Raw genomic sequence first — 20,149 nt, 5'->3', positions numbered from 1 at the left:
CCACGCAGTGTTGGGTGGGAGGAGGGGGACCGGAGGAGGACTAATATTCGTCCGAGACATCCATGTCCGCATCCTCCTCCATGGCATCAGAGGAAAGCTCCGTCTCGTCGTCACTGGGCGCCTCAGACGGAAGAGGGGACAGAGTCTCAGGAGCGGCGACCCCTCTAGGAGTGGCAGACTTGGACGGCTGGTCGGGATGACGCCAGTGAAACTCCCTGATGAGGGAGGCGTCCAGGATGTGTCGAGCAGGAACCCAGGACCTCTCCTCTGGACCGTAACCCTCCCAATCAACCAGGTATTGGAGACCCCTCCCGTGACGGCGGGAGCGCAGGAGGTGGTGCACCGTAAATGGGGGGGCCTCCGTCGATGAGACGAGGAGGTGGAGGATGAGGGACTGCGGGGACCAGGGAGCTCTCCCGGACTGGCTTTACTCTGGACACATGGAACGTAGGATGGACCTGTATGGAACGAGGCAACTTGAGCCTCACAGCCGCTGGGTTGATGACCTTCTGGATCTCAAAGGGACCGATGAACTTGGGTGCCAACTTCTTGGACTCCACCCTCAAGGGAAGGTCCCGGGTCGACAGCCACACCTTCTGGCCCACGAGGTAGGTGGGGGCCTGGGTGCGGTGACGGTTGGCAGCCGTGGCGTAACGGTCCACGGAGCAGAGAAGAGCCGCCCTGGCTAGGGTCCGCGTCCTGCGGCAGCGACGAATGAAGGCCTGGATGAACGGGCAGGAAACCTCTTTCTCCAGCGCAGGAACAGCGAAGGCTGGAACCCGTAGGCACAGTGGAAAGGAGAGAGCCCAGTGGCCGAGCTTGTCAGGGTGTTGTGGGCGTACTCCACCCACAACAACTGCTGGGACCAGGAGGGATGCTTGGACACCATACACCGCAGCGCCGTTTCCATCTCCTGATTTTTCCTCTCAGTTTGGCCGTTGGACTGGGGATGAAATCCGGACTCAGACTCACGGTGGCCCCCACAAGCGTGCAGAACTCCCTCCAGAACACAGAGGCAAACTGGGGTCCCCGGTCGGAGACCACATCGACGGGGAGACCATGGAGCCTGAAGATGTGGAGTAACATGAGCTCGGCAGTTTCCTTGGCTGACGGAAGCTTGGGCAGAGGCACGAAGTGAGCCATCTTGCTAAATCTATCGACCACGGTCAGATGGTGGTGTGACCACTGGATGGGGGCAGGCTGGTAACGAAGTCCAGGGAGATGTGGGACCATGGTCGATGGGGTACAGGCAGTGGAAGCAGATGACCCGCAGGAGCTTGGTGTGAGACCTTGTGCTGGTTGCAAACGGGACAGGCGTTGACAAACTCCCGAGTGTCCTCCTCCAGCGATGCCCACCAGAACCTCCGTAGCACCATCTCCTTGGTCCGCTGAATGCCGGGATGACAGGCGAGTCGAGAGCTGTGGGCCCACTGAAGGACGTCGGACCGCAGGGCAGAAACCACAAACAGGCGATCAGGAGGGCATGCGCTGGGTCCCGGCTGGTTCTCCAAGGCCGCCTTGACCTTCTCCTCCACTTCCCAGGTGAGGGAGGCAACCCTGTGCGAGGACGGGAGGATGGTCTTGGGGCCAGAGGCAGGCTCCTCCTTCGCCAAGAACTGCCGAGAGAGGGCATCGGGCTTCACGTTGCGGGACCCAGGTCGGTAGGAGAGGGAGAAGTTGAAGCGGGTGAGGAAGAGAGACCAGCGGGCCTGACGAGAGTTGAGCCTCTTGGCTGACTGGAGGTATTCAAGGTTCTTGTGGTCAGTCCAAACCAAGAAAGGCTGCTCGGTTCCCTCCAAACAGTGACGCCATTCCTCCAACGCCAACTTAACCGCCAACAGTTCTCAGTTGCCGATTTCATAATTCCTCTCAGCAGGGGTCAGGCGTCGGGAGAAGGCGCATGGATGGAGCTTCTGGTCTCTGGCAGCCCGCTGGGACAGAACAGCTCCCACCCCCACGTCGGAGGCGTCCACCTCCACCACGAACTGTCTCTCTGAGTCCGGAACTTGGAGGATGGGGGCCGATGTAAACCGTGTCTTGAGTGTCTGAAAAGCTTCGTTAGCCGCGGCAGACCACCGGAACGGAACCTTGGAGGAGGTGAGTGCCGTGAGGGGTGCAGCCACAGTACTGTAGCCACGGATGAACCGTCGGTAAAAATTGGCGAACCCCAGGAACCTTTGGAGCTGCTTGCAGGAGTCAGGAACAGGCCAGGTGGTGACAGCAGAGACCTTAGCGGGGTCCATCTTGATGTTCCCTTGGCCAACGATGTATCCTAGGAAGGAGACTGACGGGGAGTGAAACTCGCACTTCTCAGCTTTAACGAAGAGCGGGTTCTCCAGAAGCCGATGTAGAACTGCCTGGACGTGGTGTACGTTTTCCTCCTTGGTCCGTGAAAAGATGAGGATGTCACCAATATACACGAACACGTACTTGTTCAACATGTCTCTGAGAACGTCATTGACCAAAGCCTGGAAGACGGCCGGGGCGTTGGTGAGGCCAAAGGGCATCACCATGTATTCATAATATCCCGTGGGAGTGTTGAAGGCAGTCTTCCACTCATCTCCCTCTTTGATGCGGACCAAGTGGTAGGCGTTGCGTAGATCCAACTTCGAAAAGATGATGGCCCCCTCCAAGAGCTCGAAAGCAGAGGAGATGAGTGGGAGAGGGTAGCGATTCTTCACCGTGATGCCGTTGAGCCCCCGGTAATCTATGCAGGGACGCAGAGATTTGTCCTTCTTCTCCACGAAGAAGAACCCAGCCCCAGCAGGAGACGAGGAGGGACGGATGAGACCAGCAGCCAAGGAGTCGTTTATGTATTTCTCCATGGCGCCTCTCTCAGGGGCGGACAGGGAGTAAAGGCGACCCCTAGGAGGAGCGGAACCAGGCAGGAGGTCTATGAAGCAGTCATAGGGCCGATGAGGAGGAAGGGAGGTGGCCCTAGACTTGCTTAAAAACCTCCCCAAAGTCATGGTACTCGGCTGGGACCCCCGTCAGATCTGGAGCAGTACTGGAGCAGGTGGCCGGTTGAGGAGCTGAGGCTTGCTTCAGGCACACTTGGTGGCAGGAAGGGCTCCAACCCAAGATGACCCCCGTCCTCCAGTCAATGTTGGGGTTGTGTCGCCGAAGCCAGGGGTAACCCAGGATGAGGGGAAGACAGACAGACTGCAGGATGTGGAACTGGATGGTCTCATGGTGATTACCAGACAGGAGCATGCGCACTGGGACCGTCTGGTGAGAAACAGTCCCCAGGAGACGGCCGTCGAGGGCGTTGGTGGGAACAGGTTTAGGCAGGGGAACACAACTGATGCCTAGCTGACGGGCTAGTTCCATGTCCATAAGATTAATGTCACAACCCAAGTCTATGAAGGTGGCGAGGTGTGAGAACCATCAGACAACAGCAGACGGGCTTGCAAAGAGGGCGTCGGAAAGTTCAGAAGTTCGACTCACCAGTAATTCCTTCGCTACTGGCGAGTCTGGCCCTTTTAATGGACACTTGGAGATGTAATGACCCGCCAGACCACAGTAGAGACCAAGGTTCCCCCGACGCCGACGTTCCCGTTCCTCGGGGGTGAGACTGGTGCGACCCACCTGCATGGGTTCGGGTTGCCTCGACGGTTGCCCCAACGAGGGTAGTCCAGTCTCCGGAGGAAAACGAGCTTGGGTGGATAGCTGGCGGACCGCCTGTCCCTGGCGCCTCTCCCGATGTATCGCCAGGATGTGTCGGTCCAGACGGGTCGTTAGCTCGATAAGCCCATCCAGAGAAGAAGGAAGGTCGTAGGACACCAACTCATCCTTGATAAAGTCATTCAAGCCCAGCAAGAAAGCTTCACACTGGGCCGGGGCGTTCCAATCACTCTGACGGGTCCTGGTGCGGAAGTCGATGGCGAAGTCAGCGACGCTCTGGTTCCCCTGGCTCAACCCCAGCAGACCTCCCGCAGCATCCGGACCCATCGAATCCTCACCAAACACCTTGCGAAGCTCCGCGGCGAAGGCCTGGAAAGGGGAGCAAGCTGTCGTGCGTCGCTCCCATTCAGCCGTTCCCCACAGCCGAGCTCTGCCAGTCAGGTGATTAATGGTAAACGCCACTCTCGCTGCTTCCTGGGCGAAGGTGTAGGGCTGTAGGGCGAAGAGAATGGAACAGTTCGTGATGAATGGGTTGCAGCCCTCCGGGTCTCCAGCGTAGCGCTCCCGGGTTCCCACCGGGGGCTCAGGTGATGGTCCTGGCGGACCGGGAGCTGGTGCTGTTGGAGCCGGAGGCGAAGCATGGGGTATAGCCTGGGCAAGGGTGGTCGTCAGCTATTGGACCTGGGTGGCTAGTGCAACCAATCCTTGCTCTTGGTTTGACACAGCATGTCAAACCTCGTAGTTGGAGGCAGTGAGCATAGCTTCGTGCTGCAGGAGCGTGTGCTCAATCCGCTCGAAGCGGTTTGGCGGAGACGTGTGCGCCGAGTCCATTGTCGGCCAGATTGTACTGTAACAGGTGTAGCTTGGACCCAATAGCAGCACAGAATCAGACAGGTATAATTGGTCATGAACTTTATTACGATACTGAAACACAGAGTAGTAACACAGGAAAGGGTACACCGCACTCACACAGAGGCTCAGGATTGAGCGAGGGTTCCGAAGAGGGGCAGGCAGGAGACGTAGTCGGGGTAGCGGAAGGTCCGGTACCCAGGAGATCCAACACACGATGCAAACAAACCAGCGAGGGACAGACGAAAGGAGAGTCGAAGCCAGGCAGGAAGTCGAGGAGCCGTTGCAGGGATACACCAAACAGCCCAGGAGAGAGGCAGACAGAAACCAGGAGGTACGGGACGAAGGCCGTGGTCAGGGACAGAAGGCTGAGGTGATATCTGGGAAGACAACAGGATGGAATGGTCAGGGGCAAGCAGGTTTGAATCCGTGTAGTCAGTCGGGAAATCGCTGGAGAGTCTTGCATGAACGCTGAGAACAGTCTGGCACTGTGTGCACGGTGAGGAGAGTCTATATACCGGGTTAATTGGTGATCAGAGGCAACTGAGTGCAACAGGTGAGGAGAGTTGGGCTGATGAGAGGGGAGTGGCAGGCATGCAGGTGAGGAGAAGGAGGGATCGGTGGAAAAGTACTGGGAGGTGAAGTGGATGAGAATGAGGAGAGGACAAACTGACAGAATCGCAGATTTCAAGCAGTCATTGCATGCAAAGGATATGCAACAAAATACTAAACATAACTACTTTCATTTACATAACATTGCTGTGGTTCCCTGAAAAGGGGGCACCATGTATAAACTCTGCTATAATTTCTACAGGGTGAAACCAAAATGTTAAAAATACCCTCTATTAAAATCTGACAATGTGCACTTTAACCACATGTGATTTTTTCTATTACAAATCTCAAATTGTGGGGTACAGAGGCAAATAAATAAATGATGGGTCTCTTACAAGTAGGAGGGATTATTTTCTATCAAAACCCTTTAATTTTGAACACCTCTTAAATAGTCCCATGTCTACTTTTAATCATAACAAGTAGTATGATACAGTAAGACATGTTTTTTTAGAACTGGCAATTAGCTTTGTCATGCTAATTCAAAGTAGAGAGCAAGTAAAGGATCCTGAAGTTTGATCCACCAAACCAAAAACAGCAACTTTACATGAGTAATTAGTAAGAGAGTATTATCGTACCTACGTCTGTAGAATATTTCATATACAACACACTATCTGTGTAAAACTCTGAGTAGCCATCATTTCCCAGGAGGAGAGGATGGTGGACTTTTATAATGAATCCAGTATTGTGTGGCCAACTGTCAAAATTATTAAAATCCATTGATTTATCAAATTGGTTTCCTAAAAAAAAACAGAAACATCAAATTGAAGATCGTGCATAGGGAAGAACACATTTACCAATATTAATCATTATGAATTGATCTGAGAGCATAAACTTCTGTTGTGATGGTAAGCAACAATGTGATGTAACACTGAAACACTCAAAATTTGCCTACATCAACTCTCCCTGTCACATTCTCACAGAATTTGTGCAAATTTGCCAAACATGATTTACTTTTCATACAACCATTTTGAAGTTTGATTTTATTCAGCTTTCTAAATGAATATTGCCTCTTAGCATCTTGACATCAGTAGATATTAAAGTAAATGTTCTCCACCTTCTCTCTCCATTTTTGAACAAGTCACATAGGATGTTCTTCAGCTTTTTGATCAATCAATCAATCAGATTTATTCAACTCATACACAATAAAGTACAGTGAAATGAACTTGCCAGCAGCGGTACAATCAGAAAGAAAACACAATACACAATAAAATTTAACACAAACATTCACCACAGCATTCTTCACTGTTGTGGAAGGCACAAAGTACAGTCAGTCCTCCATTGTTCCCCCGGGGTCGGGGCCATGAACCCCCGCAGTCGCTGCTGCATGAAGCCAGATGTACGGGCCCTCTCTTCTGGAAGGTAAGTCCCGAATCGGTGCATCCCTACCGGAGACTGCGGCTTCAAGGCGATGTAGGCCGCAGGCCAGCGGCTGGAGCTCTTCTCCAGGGATCCCCGGCGAGGGATCCTGTTCCGGATGGTAAGTCCACGCAGTCCCCTCCGGATGGTAAGTACTCTAGAATTTAGCCAATTTCGAAAATTTTCAACCAATGAGCCCACTATCGCTGCAACCACTTCCTTTAAAACCCCTTTAGTGCAAGTCATTGGATCCTGGCGATTTGTCCGGCTTTATCCCAGGTGACTGGGATTTTTTAAATCAATTTCTCCCTATTATTTTTAGTTAACCCGTCTGTTATGTTGGGAAATTCTGTATTGCAAAAAATTTAACATGGCTGCCATTTCTTTGTTTCCTGTTATTAATTCACCAGCCTCATTCTCTAGAGGCTCCATACCTACCATTGTTGTTTTCTTCCTATATACATTCATACCTAGAAACTCTTGAAGCTTGTTTGGATATTACATGCAAATTTTCCATCAAAATCAGTTTTCTCCCTCGTGATCATTTTAATCATTCACAGCTGCATCCTTAAAGATTTGCAATCTGCTGCCTATCAGCAGCCCGTGCCACTTTGTATATTTGACTTTCCAATTTATCATTATCCTTAATCTTTATTAACCACAATTAGTGCCTCTTTCTAATGGAGATAAATTCCTACTCAGTGCAATGGATCAGCTGTTTGAATATCTGCCATTGTTCATCGAATGATCTGTCTCTTAGCTTATTACACTATTAAATGTGGCTGTAGTGTTTTACCTTTAGGAACAGTACTGGACAAAAGTCCAGCTTTCTCTGTGTTATTATTCTTCCTTCCATTAACGAGTGAAATGAATTTGGCCACTGACGTCATTGTTTCTGTCTGTCCATTATGATGTGGCTTAGCTGTCCGTTTTCGAGGTGGACTTACTGATTCTTCCAAACATACTTCATTACCTGAAGCAGAAGATTCCTCAGTAATTTGTTTATCTCCAACAAGAACTGTATTGAATTTAGTTTTTCTTGCTTTACGAGGTGAAAGAGTTGGATTGTAACTTTTAGAAGCTGGATTCATGGACACATTTCGTGACTGAGTTGTCTTATTGCTCCAGTTTAAATTGATCAGTCTGCATTGATCTATTTCAGTATTGGCATCACTAGGATGTTCCTGGCATGGAGAGAAAACTATGTTATTTAATGACGACAAAAAATATATCAGACCAACCTTCTTGAGATCTATTAGGGATATGCATTGAATCCCCACTATTGCACATGCTTTAGCAATGGAAAAAGTGTCAATGATTGCCAGTATAAATTATGAATATAATCATTGAGTAATAGAGTGATACACCATGGAAACAAGCCCTTCAGTCCAATTTGTCCATGCTGACAAGGTTGGCATTCTGAGCTAGTTTCATTTTCCAAAATTCCTTTGAAAGTTGTCATTGTACCCACTTCGATCGATTCCTCTGGCAACTCATTCCAGATACAGACTATCCTCTGGGTGAAAAGGATGACCCTTTGATTCCTCCTAACTCTCTCCCCTCTCCATAAGAATATGTCCCTAGATTTAGACTCCTCTAGCCTGAGAAAAAGGCTGTGATCATCTACTTTATCCTCATGATTTTGTATACTTCAATATGGTCACACCTCAGCTCCTATGTTCCAAAGGAAAATGCTTTGTTCCCAGCCTATTTAAGCACCCTATAATTTAAGCCTGTATGTCTGGATAACATCCTGGTAAATCTTTTCTGCATCCTTTACAACTTAATGGCATCCTCCCTATAGCTGGACAACCAGGACTACGCACAGTACTCTTAAGTGTGGTCTCACAAACAACTTATATAGCTGTATCACGATATCCCAGCTTCCCAATGAAGGTAAACATACAAAATGCCACTTTCAGGTAACCATGCAACGGTACTCCAGATCTCTGTTCAACAACATGCTCCAGGCCTTTGCCATTTACTGTGCAAGTTCTGCCTGGTTTGATATACCAAACTGAAACAACTAATGAGTCATAGGAACAGAATTAGGCAATTCGGCCCATCGAGTCTACTCTGCGGTTCAATCGTGCTTATCTATCTTTCCCTCTCAACCCTGCTGCCCTTTCATATCCTGACTAATCAAGAACCTGTCATCTCTGTTTCTAAAATCCCCCAAAACTTGACCTCCACCATCATCTGGGATAATTAACTCCACAGATTTACCGCCCTCTGGCTGTAGAAATTCCTGCTCATCTCCTTTCTAAGGTACGGCCTTTTAGTCTGATATTGTGCCCTCTGGTCCTAGACATTCCCACTAGTGGAAACATCTTCATCACATCCACTTTATCCAGACCTTTCCTTATTTGGTAAGTTTCAATTAGTTTTCCCATCATCCCTCTAATCTCTAGCAAATCGAGGCAAACTAGGGCTTTATTTCATGGAGCGCAGGAGTCCAAGGGGTGATCTTATAGAGATGTATAAAATCATAAGGGGGATTGATAGGGTGAATACAGTCCTTTACCAGGGTAGGAAAATAGTAAGATTAAACAAGAACTTACCAGTTTGAAGTTTGATCTGTATTTTATGAGGAGTTACGATGAGGGATTACGTGAAGAACCCGCTGAGTGCGCATGCGCGGCATACTTCCAAGCAGCGGTGTGGAATCACAGATAGACACAGTTATTTGAAGTAAACATAGTAAAGAAAAGGAGACATCAGTTATTAGTTTGATCCATACAATGAGGGTGGGAGCGGAGGGCACGTAATCCCTCATCATAACTCCTCATAAAATACAGATCAAACTTCAAACTGGTAAGTTCTCGTTTAATCTTACTATTTTACTTCGGAGTCACGTGAGTGACTACGTGAAGACTTCAAAGCTCTGTGATTTCAAACCGTGTAACAGTTTTATTTCACTCACTGCCGAAGTTCTTGAGGGAGGAAGTGTTATCGTAATCAACCAATGAATCTGTTTTTCGAGAAACAAAAAAGGTATTTATTAACAATAACAAAATAAATTGCTCCCCCGGGCTTGAATCAAATATTTGCAGCTTGTAATATTTTCTCTGCAAATAAATCAGGTTTCGTCAACGGCTTGTTATAAAAAATTCTGAATGTCGATTCCCTCGACCATCCTGCTGTATTCAGAATATGGTCAACCGGTACGTCCATTCTCTCAGCCGTTGATGTAGATGCTGCCCTAGTGGAATGAGATTTAAATGTATTAGTATCTATTCCGGCAGCCTTCAGTACCTGTTTGAGCCATCTTGAAATGGTTTGGCTAGATACCTGGCCATGAGGTTTCTTGTGGCTGACCCATAAGGCTTTTTCACTCCCTCTGATATTGTGGGTTGTGTCTATGTAATGTTGTAGATGGGTCACGACACACAACCGTGGCTCTGGTGGGTAGGCCCGGAATACCACTACTGGATTAGCTGTTCCTGGCCTGCTTTGTTTCACCAGACCCTGTATGATGAATGTAATCTGATCTGGGGTGGTCACCATGTTGTCCAGCCTCAACTTGTGTAGTGACTGGACCCTCTGAGCGGATACAAGTGCCATCAACATGAGCGTCTTTAGTGTAGCTTGCTCGAGGCCGAGGGATCTGGCTGGTGGCCATTCCCTGAGGTATGTCAGGACCACACTGATATCCCAAATATGGGTATACCTGGGCTTAGGGGGCTTGATATTGTAAATGCCCTTCATCAGTTTTACCACCAGTGGATGGGATCCCATCGCCTGTTGTCCTGGCGCTGGTTTGAGATAAGCAGACAGAGCACTCCGCGCTGTGTTGATGGTACTGTAGCTGATCCCTTCATTGTGGTGTAGATAGGCCAGGAACTCCAGTACATTGGTGGCTGTGGCTGTTTCGTACGTTGTCCCTGTTTCCTGGCAGTACTTATCCCATTTTTTGATGCTGGTTAAGTACTGCCTCTTGGTGGATGTTCGAAGGGATGCCGACATGGTGGTGATGGTTTGTTCGGACAATCCCAGTTCCAGGTAAGGTCTGTTCAAAACCTGCAACCCAGGAGTTTAATTTTCTCATGGCATGCGTGGCTTATGCCTGATACTGGGTGAGTTAATAATCCTGGATCACTGGGAAAAACCATTGGTGATTCAACCACCATGTCATGCAGAACTGGGAACCATGGCTGTGTAGGCCAGTCGGGCACCATCAAAATACCAGAAGCAGAGTCCATCTATATTTTGCGAAGTACCCGACTGATGAGGCAGAAGGGAGGGAAAGCATAGAAGAAGAAATTTCCCCAATCCAGCGTGAAGGCATCTACCGCTGCTGCCTCTGAGTCTGGTTCCCAAGTGACATACATAGGTACCTGGTGATTTAGCCTTGATGCAAATAAATCGATATCTGGTGTTCCATATTGCTTAATAACTTTAGCAAATATTTTAGGGTTCAACATCCATTCGATGTTGTCATTGAATTTGCGTGACCTGGTGTCTGCCACTGTGTTTAGCTTAACTGGTAGGTAAGTAGCTGATAGCCAAATATGTCTTTCGACACACCATTGCCAAATCATGTTGACCAATTTGTCGCATGATAATGATTTTATACCGCCCATATGGTTAATATAAGCCACCACCGTAGTATTATCAATTTGTAACCGAACATGCAAGTGCTGCATATTAGATACATATGCTTTTAAACCATAAAAGGCGCCCAACATCTCTAGATAGTTAATGCCCAGTGTAAGTAGTAATGATGACTCTAGGTTAATCCATCTACCACCTGTGCTGGATATGGAGTTAGTCACTCCCCAGCCTTGAGCACTGGCATCTGTTTGAATAACTAAAGTAGGGTTAGCGATGATGATAGGGCTGAAACTATGCCAAACGTTTTCTGCCCACCACTGTAGCTCTGATATTGCTTCAGTGGGTAATTTCATGATACGATCATAGTGACCTGTGTGTCGTTTTAGTGCCTGTACCTTTGCTCTTTGTAAATTTTGATAGTGCAAAGGTCCGAATTGTGTAGCCGGAAATGCTGCTACCATTTTCCCAATTACTCTTGCTACTTGTCGAATAGTTGGGCGCTCATTGACCATTAAATTGTTGCATGATTGTGCCAATTCAAACATTTTTGCCTTTAGCAAGGTAACAGTCATATGGACTGAGTTAATTGTGAAGCCCAGGTAGTCCATGATAGTGGATGGCTTAACTTAGATTTATCTGGATATAGGACGAACCCCAGAGTTTCGAGGAGCTGTTTTGTAGCTGATACTGCTGCCACAGCCAATTTCATCGTTTTTCCTACTATCAGAATATCATCCAGATATGCCATGACAATATGTCTTTGTTTTCTTAGTATTGCCATGGCTGGTTTCAATATTTTGGTGAATAATCTTGGGGCTGAAGTTAGCCCATTGGGCAATGCTTTGTACTGCCATAGCTGCCCCATACAGATAAATTTTAGGTAGCTGCGATGATCCTTGTGTATGGGTACTAGATAGTAAGCATCTTTAAGATCAATGCTTGCCATGAAGTATCCTTTGGAAATCAGTTGTTTGGCAGTAACAAATGTCTCCATTTTGAAATGTATAGAAACATAGAAACATAGAAATTAGGTGCAGGAGTAGGCCATTTGGCCCTTCGAGCCTGCACCGCCATTCAATATGATCATGGCTGATCATCCAACTCAGTATCCCGTACCTGCCTTCTCACCATACCCCCTGATCCCCTTAGCCACAAGGACCACATCTAACTCCCTCTTAAATATAGCCAATGAACTGGCCTCAACTACCCTCTGTGGCAGAGAGTTCCAGAGATTCACCACTCTCTGTGTGAAAAAAGTTCTTCTCATCTCGGTTTTAAAGGATTTCTCCTTTATCCTTAAGCTGTGACCCCTTGTCCTGGACTTCCCCAACATCGGGAACAATCTTCCTGCATCTAGCCTGTCCAACCCCTTAAGAATTTGTAAGTTTCTATAAGATCCCCTCTCAATCTTCTAAATTCTAGAGAGTATAAACCAAGTCTATCCAGTCTTTCTTCATAAGACAGTCCTGACATCCCAGGAATCAGTCTGGTGAACCGTCTCTGCACTCCCTCTATGGCAATAATGTCCTTCCTCAGATTTGGAGACCAAAACTGTACGCAATACTCCAGGTGTGGTCTCACCAAGACCCTGTACAACTGCAGTAGAACCTCTCTGCTCCTATACTCAAATCCTTTTGCAATGAAAGCTAACATACCATTCGCTTTCTTTACTGCCTGCTGCACCTGCATGCCTACCTTCAATGACTGGTGTACCATGACACCCAGGTCTCGCTGCATCTCCCCCTTTCCCAATCGGCCACCATTTAGATAATAGTCTGCTTTCCTGTTTTTTTTGCCACCAAAATGGATAACCTCACATTTATATACTTAACAAACTTATTTAGTGATGTTAAGTCAATGATGATGCGACATCCATCATCTTTTTTGGTTTTAGTGATCATATTCAATACAAATTCCAAAGGTTCATGTTTGGTCTTTTCGATGACCCCCTTTGTGATAAGACTCACCGGTTCAGCTTGTCCCTCACGTTTCTCTTTGACGGAGGGAGAAAATACCCTTTGGGGCCAATGTTGAACTGGCGGCGACTTTTCTGACATGAACTGTATTTTATATCCACTAATGCTGTTCAGTATATACTTGTCACTCGTGACAGTACCCCATGCTTCTTTAAACAAGTGTAATCTCCCCCCTGTTAGTAAAGAACCCTTATTCTCTATATGCTGGCTGGAACCAGACCCACCTACCTCCATGGTTATTGGCGTTTCTTCTGTTTTCTCATGTTCTTGAAGGCTTTGCTTGTCTGATGTGCTGGCGATGTTGGGGGGTGGCGCATTTTCCATGGGGATAAAAGATCTTTGGGGATAAAATGCGGTCCCCGAGCTTTCACCAGTCCCATATTGAGGATGTCGACTGGTGGATGCCGTGGGGTGCTGCCGCTTGGGTATTGTAGGTCTTGGTTTGCTCGTCCCGGGGCCTGCCCTCATGAGGCCGAAAGTTTTCGATGCTTCCTCCATGTCCCTGTTTCTTGGTGAGGTCCTTCCCAAATAACAGAGCGTCCGTCTCTGCAGCTGGGGCTCTGCACAACCCAGCAAATTTGGGATTGAGGGCAGGTCTTATGATTTCCCGCCGGAGGTTATTGATTTGAAACTGAGTGTTGCACATTAATGCCAGTACATCCTGCTGGCAGGTATCCATCTCCGTGCTTTCCACAGAACGAGCAAAGGCTGTGATGGCCGACGTCAGGAGCCTTAGGATCCGCTGTAGCTTGAGTTCATGGTTACGAATGTGTGACCCCACTTGCCCCCAGATTTGGCTGTTCACAGTCAGCACTCTGAGGGCCTCACAGTTCTCTGGTGCTGTGTAAAGATCTAGCGCCTCAGAAAGCACCTTCTCCTGCAAGGGCTTATTCGAAAGATGATTTATGCTGGCCGCCATTTTCGGTTCCAGCGGTCTTCCAGCACGTGGGGTTGCTACATAGCGGTCCACCACACCCAGCAGCTCTTCCTGCTCCTGCACCCCTTGCATACTCCCGATCTCGTCCGCCAGCCCCTGTTCCAGACCAGCCCAGCCCTGGTCACCAATGCTAGCCTCCAGTGATGAGGGAGCAGAGGGCAGTGCACAAGACACTGTGGAGGAGGTGCCTGACCTTCCTCTACGAGAACGCTCTTTCTGCGTATCCCGCTGGAGCATCTGCTCCAAGAGCTGTTGTATGCAGCTCAGGCGGCTGTCTCTCCTCCGTTTAGGTGGAGACATGTCCCCGTCCGACGAATCGGAAATCACCGGCCGGTTGGTTTTCCTGGTGGATTTTTTCCCCGTCCGCTGTTCAGGCATTAGCGGGACTGGGCTTGGCTCGGTGTCGGGGATGGCGGAGCGCTCTATGAGCGGTCCTGCCGCCTGTTGCTGCCCCCCTGAGATTGAATGCTCCTCTGGTGGAGTTGAGCAGGGGGCAGTTCTCTTCGAGAGTTTTTTCCTAAGTGCACTCATTTCTGTAAGCAGAAAACACACACACAACTCTCCTTCTCTGTTAGACTCTTTTCCACACCTCAGTGTACTTACCTAACGGTCCGTTTTTTAAACTGCAGCGGGAGAGCCTAACTCCAGCTGCCGCCGCTGTTGCACTGCTGGCGTTAATGCCGCGCATGCGCACTCAGCGGGTTCTTCACGGAATCGCTCACGTGACTCCGAAGTTAAATCAAGAACTAGAGGTTATGGGTTTAAGTTGAGAAGAGAGATAGGAACCTGAGAGGCAACATTTTCACCCAGAGAATTTTGGATATATGGGACAAGATGCGAAAGGAGGTAGTTGAGGCAGGTAAAATAACAGCATTAGCAGGTGCATCGATAGGAATTATTTAGAGGGATATGGACCAAACACAAGCAAATGGGACTACTTTAGTTGGGGCATCTTAGTCAGCAGGGACAAGTTGGGCAGAAGAGTTTATTTCATGCTGTATGACTTTATGACTCTACCTGCCAGATCCATTTCATGACTCTTTTTGCCCTCCTGATTGCCTTCTTATGTGGACATGTACACTTTTTATACTTGCCAAGGGATTCACTTGCCTCAATCTGTCCTATGCCTCCTTTTTCCTAACCAGAGCCTCAACATCTCTCATCTTTTAGATGATAAAATATAAGAACTATTGTATTAAAATGAAGTCAGTGGAAAAACGCCTTGGAGCAATTTAACAATATTTATTTTTCCCTGCAGGTACAGGTCTAAGCTTATATTTCATGTCCAGTTGGGTGAGAACAATGATATTCCTGGTAACAAATGTTCGGCCATTTATGTTTCAGTCAAAAATATACATTATTACCTTCTTATCAGTAGAAAAGTCGGTAGAATTCAGAATTTCTTCCAATTTGCTGCACATTATTTTGAAATTGTATTTCTAGCACATCAGGCTTGATGTTCGGCCAGAATGATAAATATTCCCTAAAATATGGGTAATTATTTTTTTAAATCTCTGAATGAGCAGTGCAACGTATTAGTGCCAGTAGATGGCACCATGAATCTGAGAGATTTTTTCTATCTCTAAACCACACCTCATTTTTAAATGAATTCTGTACCTTAAAATGCTGCAATAAATACTATGTTTATTACAATTTACTATTTTGTAAGCAAGAGATACTTTTTAAAAATTCTTCAGTATGTCCCCTGCTAAATACAGTATAACAAATAAAGTAAACTTGAGATGTTTTGTTTTGGGTGACCATCTTTCTCCCAACTTCCCCCCACCCTCCAATTCCCCCCAAGTTATTTCACTTCACTTGCATTAAGGGAAAAACATTGAAGATAAATAATTAGCACATTTTCCAACAAAATAAATTATAATGAAACTTTTGGATATATGTTGACAAGGTCTTGGGAGATCAGCAACTGAAAAATAGACAATGGTATTTGAGCCACTATATTTAATACACCTATGAAAGGCATTAGTAATGGCAAATATAATGATACGATACAACTGGGTGAGTGATACCTGTTGTGTAACATGATTTAACACATTTTCTTTTTCCTCCATGCTTTCATGCAATTCCATGGATGAAACGGACTTTGCAGTTTCTGCAGGAATATCAACTGCTTCTGCTGTGACAGTCTCTACTTCATTCTCTGCATACCAAATTCTTAAATTCAACAGGGGTCAAATACACAGACAATCTTCCATTAATTTCAGATGATCATTACTGTTATGGAAATAAACTGACAGACTTCTAGCAGCTTTTTTCAGTAAAGCAGGCTCCAGTAAGCATTTATTACAGCATTTCTTGCACAGAGCTACTGTGCGAGAAATGCTGGAATTCAGAAGATTGAGGGAGGATCTTATAGAAACTTACAAAATTCTAAAGGGGTTGGACAGGCTAGATGCAGGAAGATTATTCCCGATGTTGGGGAAGTCCAGAACTAGGGGTCACAGTTTAAGGATAAGAGGGAAGTCTTTTAGGACCGAGATGAGGAAAACATTTTTCACACAGAGAGTGATGAATCTGTGGAATTCTCTGCCACAGAAGGTAGTTGAGGCCACAGTTCATTGGCTATATTTAAGAGGGAGTTAGATGTGGCCCTTGTGGCTAAAGGGATCAGGGGTTATGGAGAGAAGGCAGGGATGGGATACTAGGTTGGATGATCAGCCATGATCATATTGAATGGCAGTGCAGGCTCGAAGGGCCGAATGGCCTACTCCTGCATCTATTTTCTATGTTTCTATGTTAACACGTAATAAATGTATTTGATTGAAGAAGACAGGGTATCTTAACCTGAAAAGGCATTTGGATGAAGTCAGTACACATCCTTGTTTGTAATTGGGAGGACAAATTAATATATGAAAATTGAAGTTCTCAGGTGCACTGAAATATAAACAGAAATTACATTTCAGATTGAAGACTTTGTCAGAACTGGATGAAAAAGGTTGTTTTAAATTACAGAAAAAATGGCATGGGGCAAAGGAATATCTGCAATAGGGCGAGGCCATTGTTACCATAGAAATGAGTTAACAATACCATTCAAGGCCATTCACTTTTCATGGCAGTTAGAGGGCGGTAATATAGGCAAATAAGTTGGCAAGTTGGCAAAGAAATATAGGCAAAGTGTTGCTTAAATCACTGCTGTGGAACACATCCAGCGGGTCAGGCTGTACACATGGAGAACGAAAAATTAAGCCAGCATAACAGACTTCCAACAGAAATTACCAGTGATGATAAGAAAATCCCAGTTACTGAAAGGTGGAGAATTCATTAATTCACAACTTTTTATAGCATTTTGGGTTTTATTTCAGATTTCCAGCGTCTGCAGTTTGTTGATCCTCTTGATTTATTTTTCAATTTTTATAAGTTTATAAAATAGTTCAATGTCTAAAATAAAGTGACTGCAAATTCGAGTGGTAGTTTCTACCCCTTTGATATTTTAATGCCCTGTGGGTATTTTCCAATGGAGAATACCCCACTTACTAACCAGGAAAAAAAACTGGATGGTATGAACAAAGCAGAAGGCCCTCAAGCCCTAGTTTGAGTGGAACTTAACTAAAGAACATTAACATCTTGAATGTCATGAAGGACCTATTTCTGTTCTATATAACACTATGACTTCCAAGTCGAATTCTCACGTCTATTATGCAGTAACTTCCATTATTATTGTCCCAGAACACTTCATGTCACATTAATCTTCTGTCAATTGTGCCATGTGTTAAGAACCAGGATAAATGCCTATATATTGTTTGCATAAAAACTGTGAAATATGCTTATTGATAGATAATTAATATTGAATTTATACTGATTTTTGAAGAGTAATGGTATATTATTTTGCAATAATATTTACAAAATGACTTTTGTAATTGAATAAAATGAATTATTTCTTCATAATTTGTACCTGTATTGTTCACAATTTTGCAAGGCTTCAGAAAGTGCAGGGATTTTACAGTCTTCTATTTCTTGACAAAGTAAAGGCCATTCTCTGCAATGGATGTAAATAGCTTTAGCATTCTGATTAATTTAAGCCTCTGATATATTTTGTGATGTAGCATATATAAATCCATTAAGGTGGATTGTGAAGGCAATATCCGTAAGTTCACAGATGAGACGAAGATCATGGGAGTTGTTAATAGTGTGTTCTTAGACAGAAGGAAAATATCAACGTTTTGGTGAAATAGGGTGATAAATGGCAGATGGATTCCATTCCAAACAAATATGAGATGATGCAGTCTGGCTGCACAAATGAGCTGAAGATATTCATCATAAATGGCAGGATTTTAAGAAGTATTGGAAAACAGAGGACCTTAAAGTACTCCAACGATCCCGAAGTTGGCAACATGGGTAGAAAATATCATTCGGAAGGCATATGGAATACTAGCCTTTATATTAGTCAAACCACTGATTACAGTAGGGAGATTGTTCCAACTTACAATACCTTGGTCAGACCTCAGTTGGAGGGCTGAGTGCATTTCTGCTCACCAAGGTATAGGAAAGATGCGAGAGGAGTGGACAGGGTGCAGAGGCAACATGCAACATCAGAATGCAACATCACCAGGATATTGCACGGGATGGAGCAGTTCAGTTACAAGGAGAGACTGGAGAAGCTAGATCTTCGCTCAGAGGTCAAGAAGAAACACAATTGAGGTATATAAAATTATGAGTGGTATTGACAAGAAATATTCTCCCTTACTATGATGGATAAAACTAATAATTTTATCAAATAATATAGATCCAGTAACTCACCCTGATATAAAGATAAATCTAATCATTTACTCTATTAGATTTTGGGTAAGGGGGAAGAGATTTATAGAGGATACGAAAGGAACCTTTTTCACTCAGAGAATTTCACGTACCAGGAATGCAATTTTCTAGGTTATTAATGTTATTCTTATCAATATCCCATGCATTTTTAAAGATGTTATACAGCAGTCCAATACATTTTCCAAAGAATATGCTAATCTTACGGGGAGCGTAGGAAATGGGCCCAGATTAGTTTACAGGGATTGTGCGAAACGGGACCCACCGAGTTTACAGGGAGTGAGGGAAATTTGGCCCCATTCCCAACGTGGGAAACAGAGCCCTGCTGAGTTTCAGACAGCGGTAGAATCAGGTAAAGTAGGTATGTTACAATACAATGCGGCGCTGCAATTCTGCCACTGGCCTTGTGCGCGATTTTGGTGCCTTTGAGGGGGGGTGGGGTTAAAACGCGTTTTTTTCCTACCTTGTCCTGGAATATATTTGGTTGGAGTGCAAGCTTTTGCTGAAGAATTGTTCCGACGGCCGTTCTGTTTTTTTTTTTTAATCGCCCGACAAGTTCAGTGTTGGAGTAATTTTAAAATCAGCTTCTAAAGTCGTCAACACCGACAACGGGGACGGATTTCAGGTACGGGACAGGTAAAGGAAAGCCGTTTATTTTATGTATAAAAGTGCTCCTTAAGATACCTTTAATTCACATTTTACGTTGCAAAACGGCGATTTTTTTCCCCATACGAACCGGCAGTATTTTTCCTGCCGATATGGGGTTTAAATTCACCACAACCACAACGTTCCAATTGATCGCGTTCCAGAAAAAACCCACTCGCAAGATGATTTAAATGGCCATTAATTTACAGGTATTAAACATTAAATTCCTTTTGGCCTATAAATCCATGACAATGAAATTATGTTATATTGTGAATTCTTGTGTGAATGTTATTTGGACACTTTGGCTATTTAAAAATGTTCATCTATTCTTAATAAATTGATAGATGTTTAGATCTAGTAATTGAATTTTATAATTAGCTACAATTAGGTAACTAACAAATTATATGCTTTAATTTCAAGTCATCTAAGTAAGATTGTTTCATATTTGTTTCAGAATGCTAACTCAATCTATAATAACTGAACATTTCTTTCAGTTCTCGTAATTTTTAAGAAAGTTATGGGCTTTTGACTGTCCTCAATCACAGCATTTGTGTTAAGTCAATGGAAAAGCAATAGGGAACAAGATGCTAATTTCCGAGTATGAAATTGGCCATAACTTTTTTAATACTGAAGATATGAAAGTGAGTTAGGTGTCAAATTAAACTTCTTTTTATAACGATATATAAATATAACAATTACAGCACGGAAACAGGCCATCTCGGCCCTACAAGTCCGTGCCGAACAACTTTTTTCCCTTAGTCCCACCTGCCTGCACTCATACCATAACACTCCATTCCCTTCTCATCCATATGCCTATCCAATT

The 20,149-nt window shown here is 45.4% G+C and overlaps 1 protein-coding gene across 3 annotated transcripts in view; it reads right to left on the bottom strand.

The window, feature by feature from the left end:
* Positions 1 to 20,149, bottom strand: part of LOC129705113 (BTB/POZ domain-containing protein KCTD19-like) — a 62,106-nt gene that overhangs the window by 13,660 nt on the left and 28,297 nt on the right. For all 3 annotated transcript variants that reach the window (XM_055648522.1, XM_055648523.1, XM_055648524.1), the window contains exons 10-13: positions 17,822 to 17,905; positions 15,939 to 16,083; positions 7,238 to 7,625; positions 5,661 to 5,822 (exon numbers count right to left, since the gene is read on the bottom strand). In XM_055648522.1, coding sequence (XP_055504497.1) covers positions 5,661 to 5,822; positions 7,238 to 7,625; positions 15,939 to 16,083; positions 17,822 to 17,905 — 779 coding nt within the window. The remainder of the gene's footprint in view (positions 1 to 5,660; positions 5,823 to 7,237; positions 7,626 to 15,938; positions 16,084 to 17,821; positions 17,906 to 20,149) is intronic.

This window comes from Leucoraja erinacea, chromosome 17 (genome assembly GCF_028641065.1).
Source record: "Leucoraja erinacea ecotype New England chromosome 17, Leri_hhj_1, whole genome shotgun sequence".
In the NCBI taxonomy this organism is placed as follows: Eukaryota; Metazoa; Chordata; class Chondrichthyes; order Rajiformes; family Rajidae; genus Leucoraja; species Leucoraja erinaceus.
The sequence above is the reverse complement of the archived record's forward strand: the minus strand, read 5'-3'. Positions and strand labels throughout refer to the sequence as shown.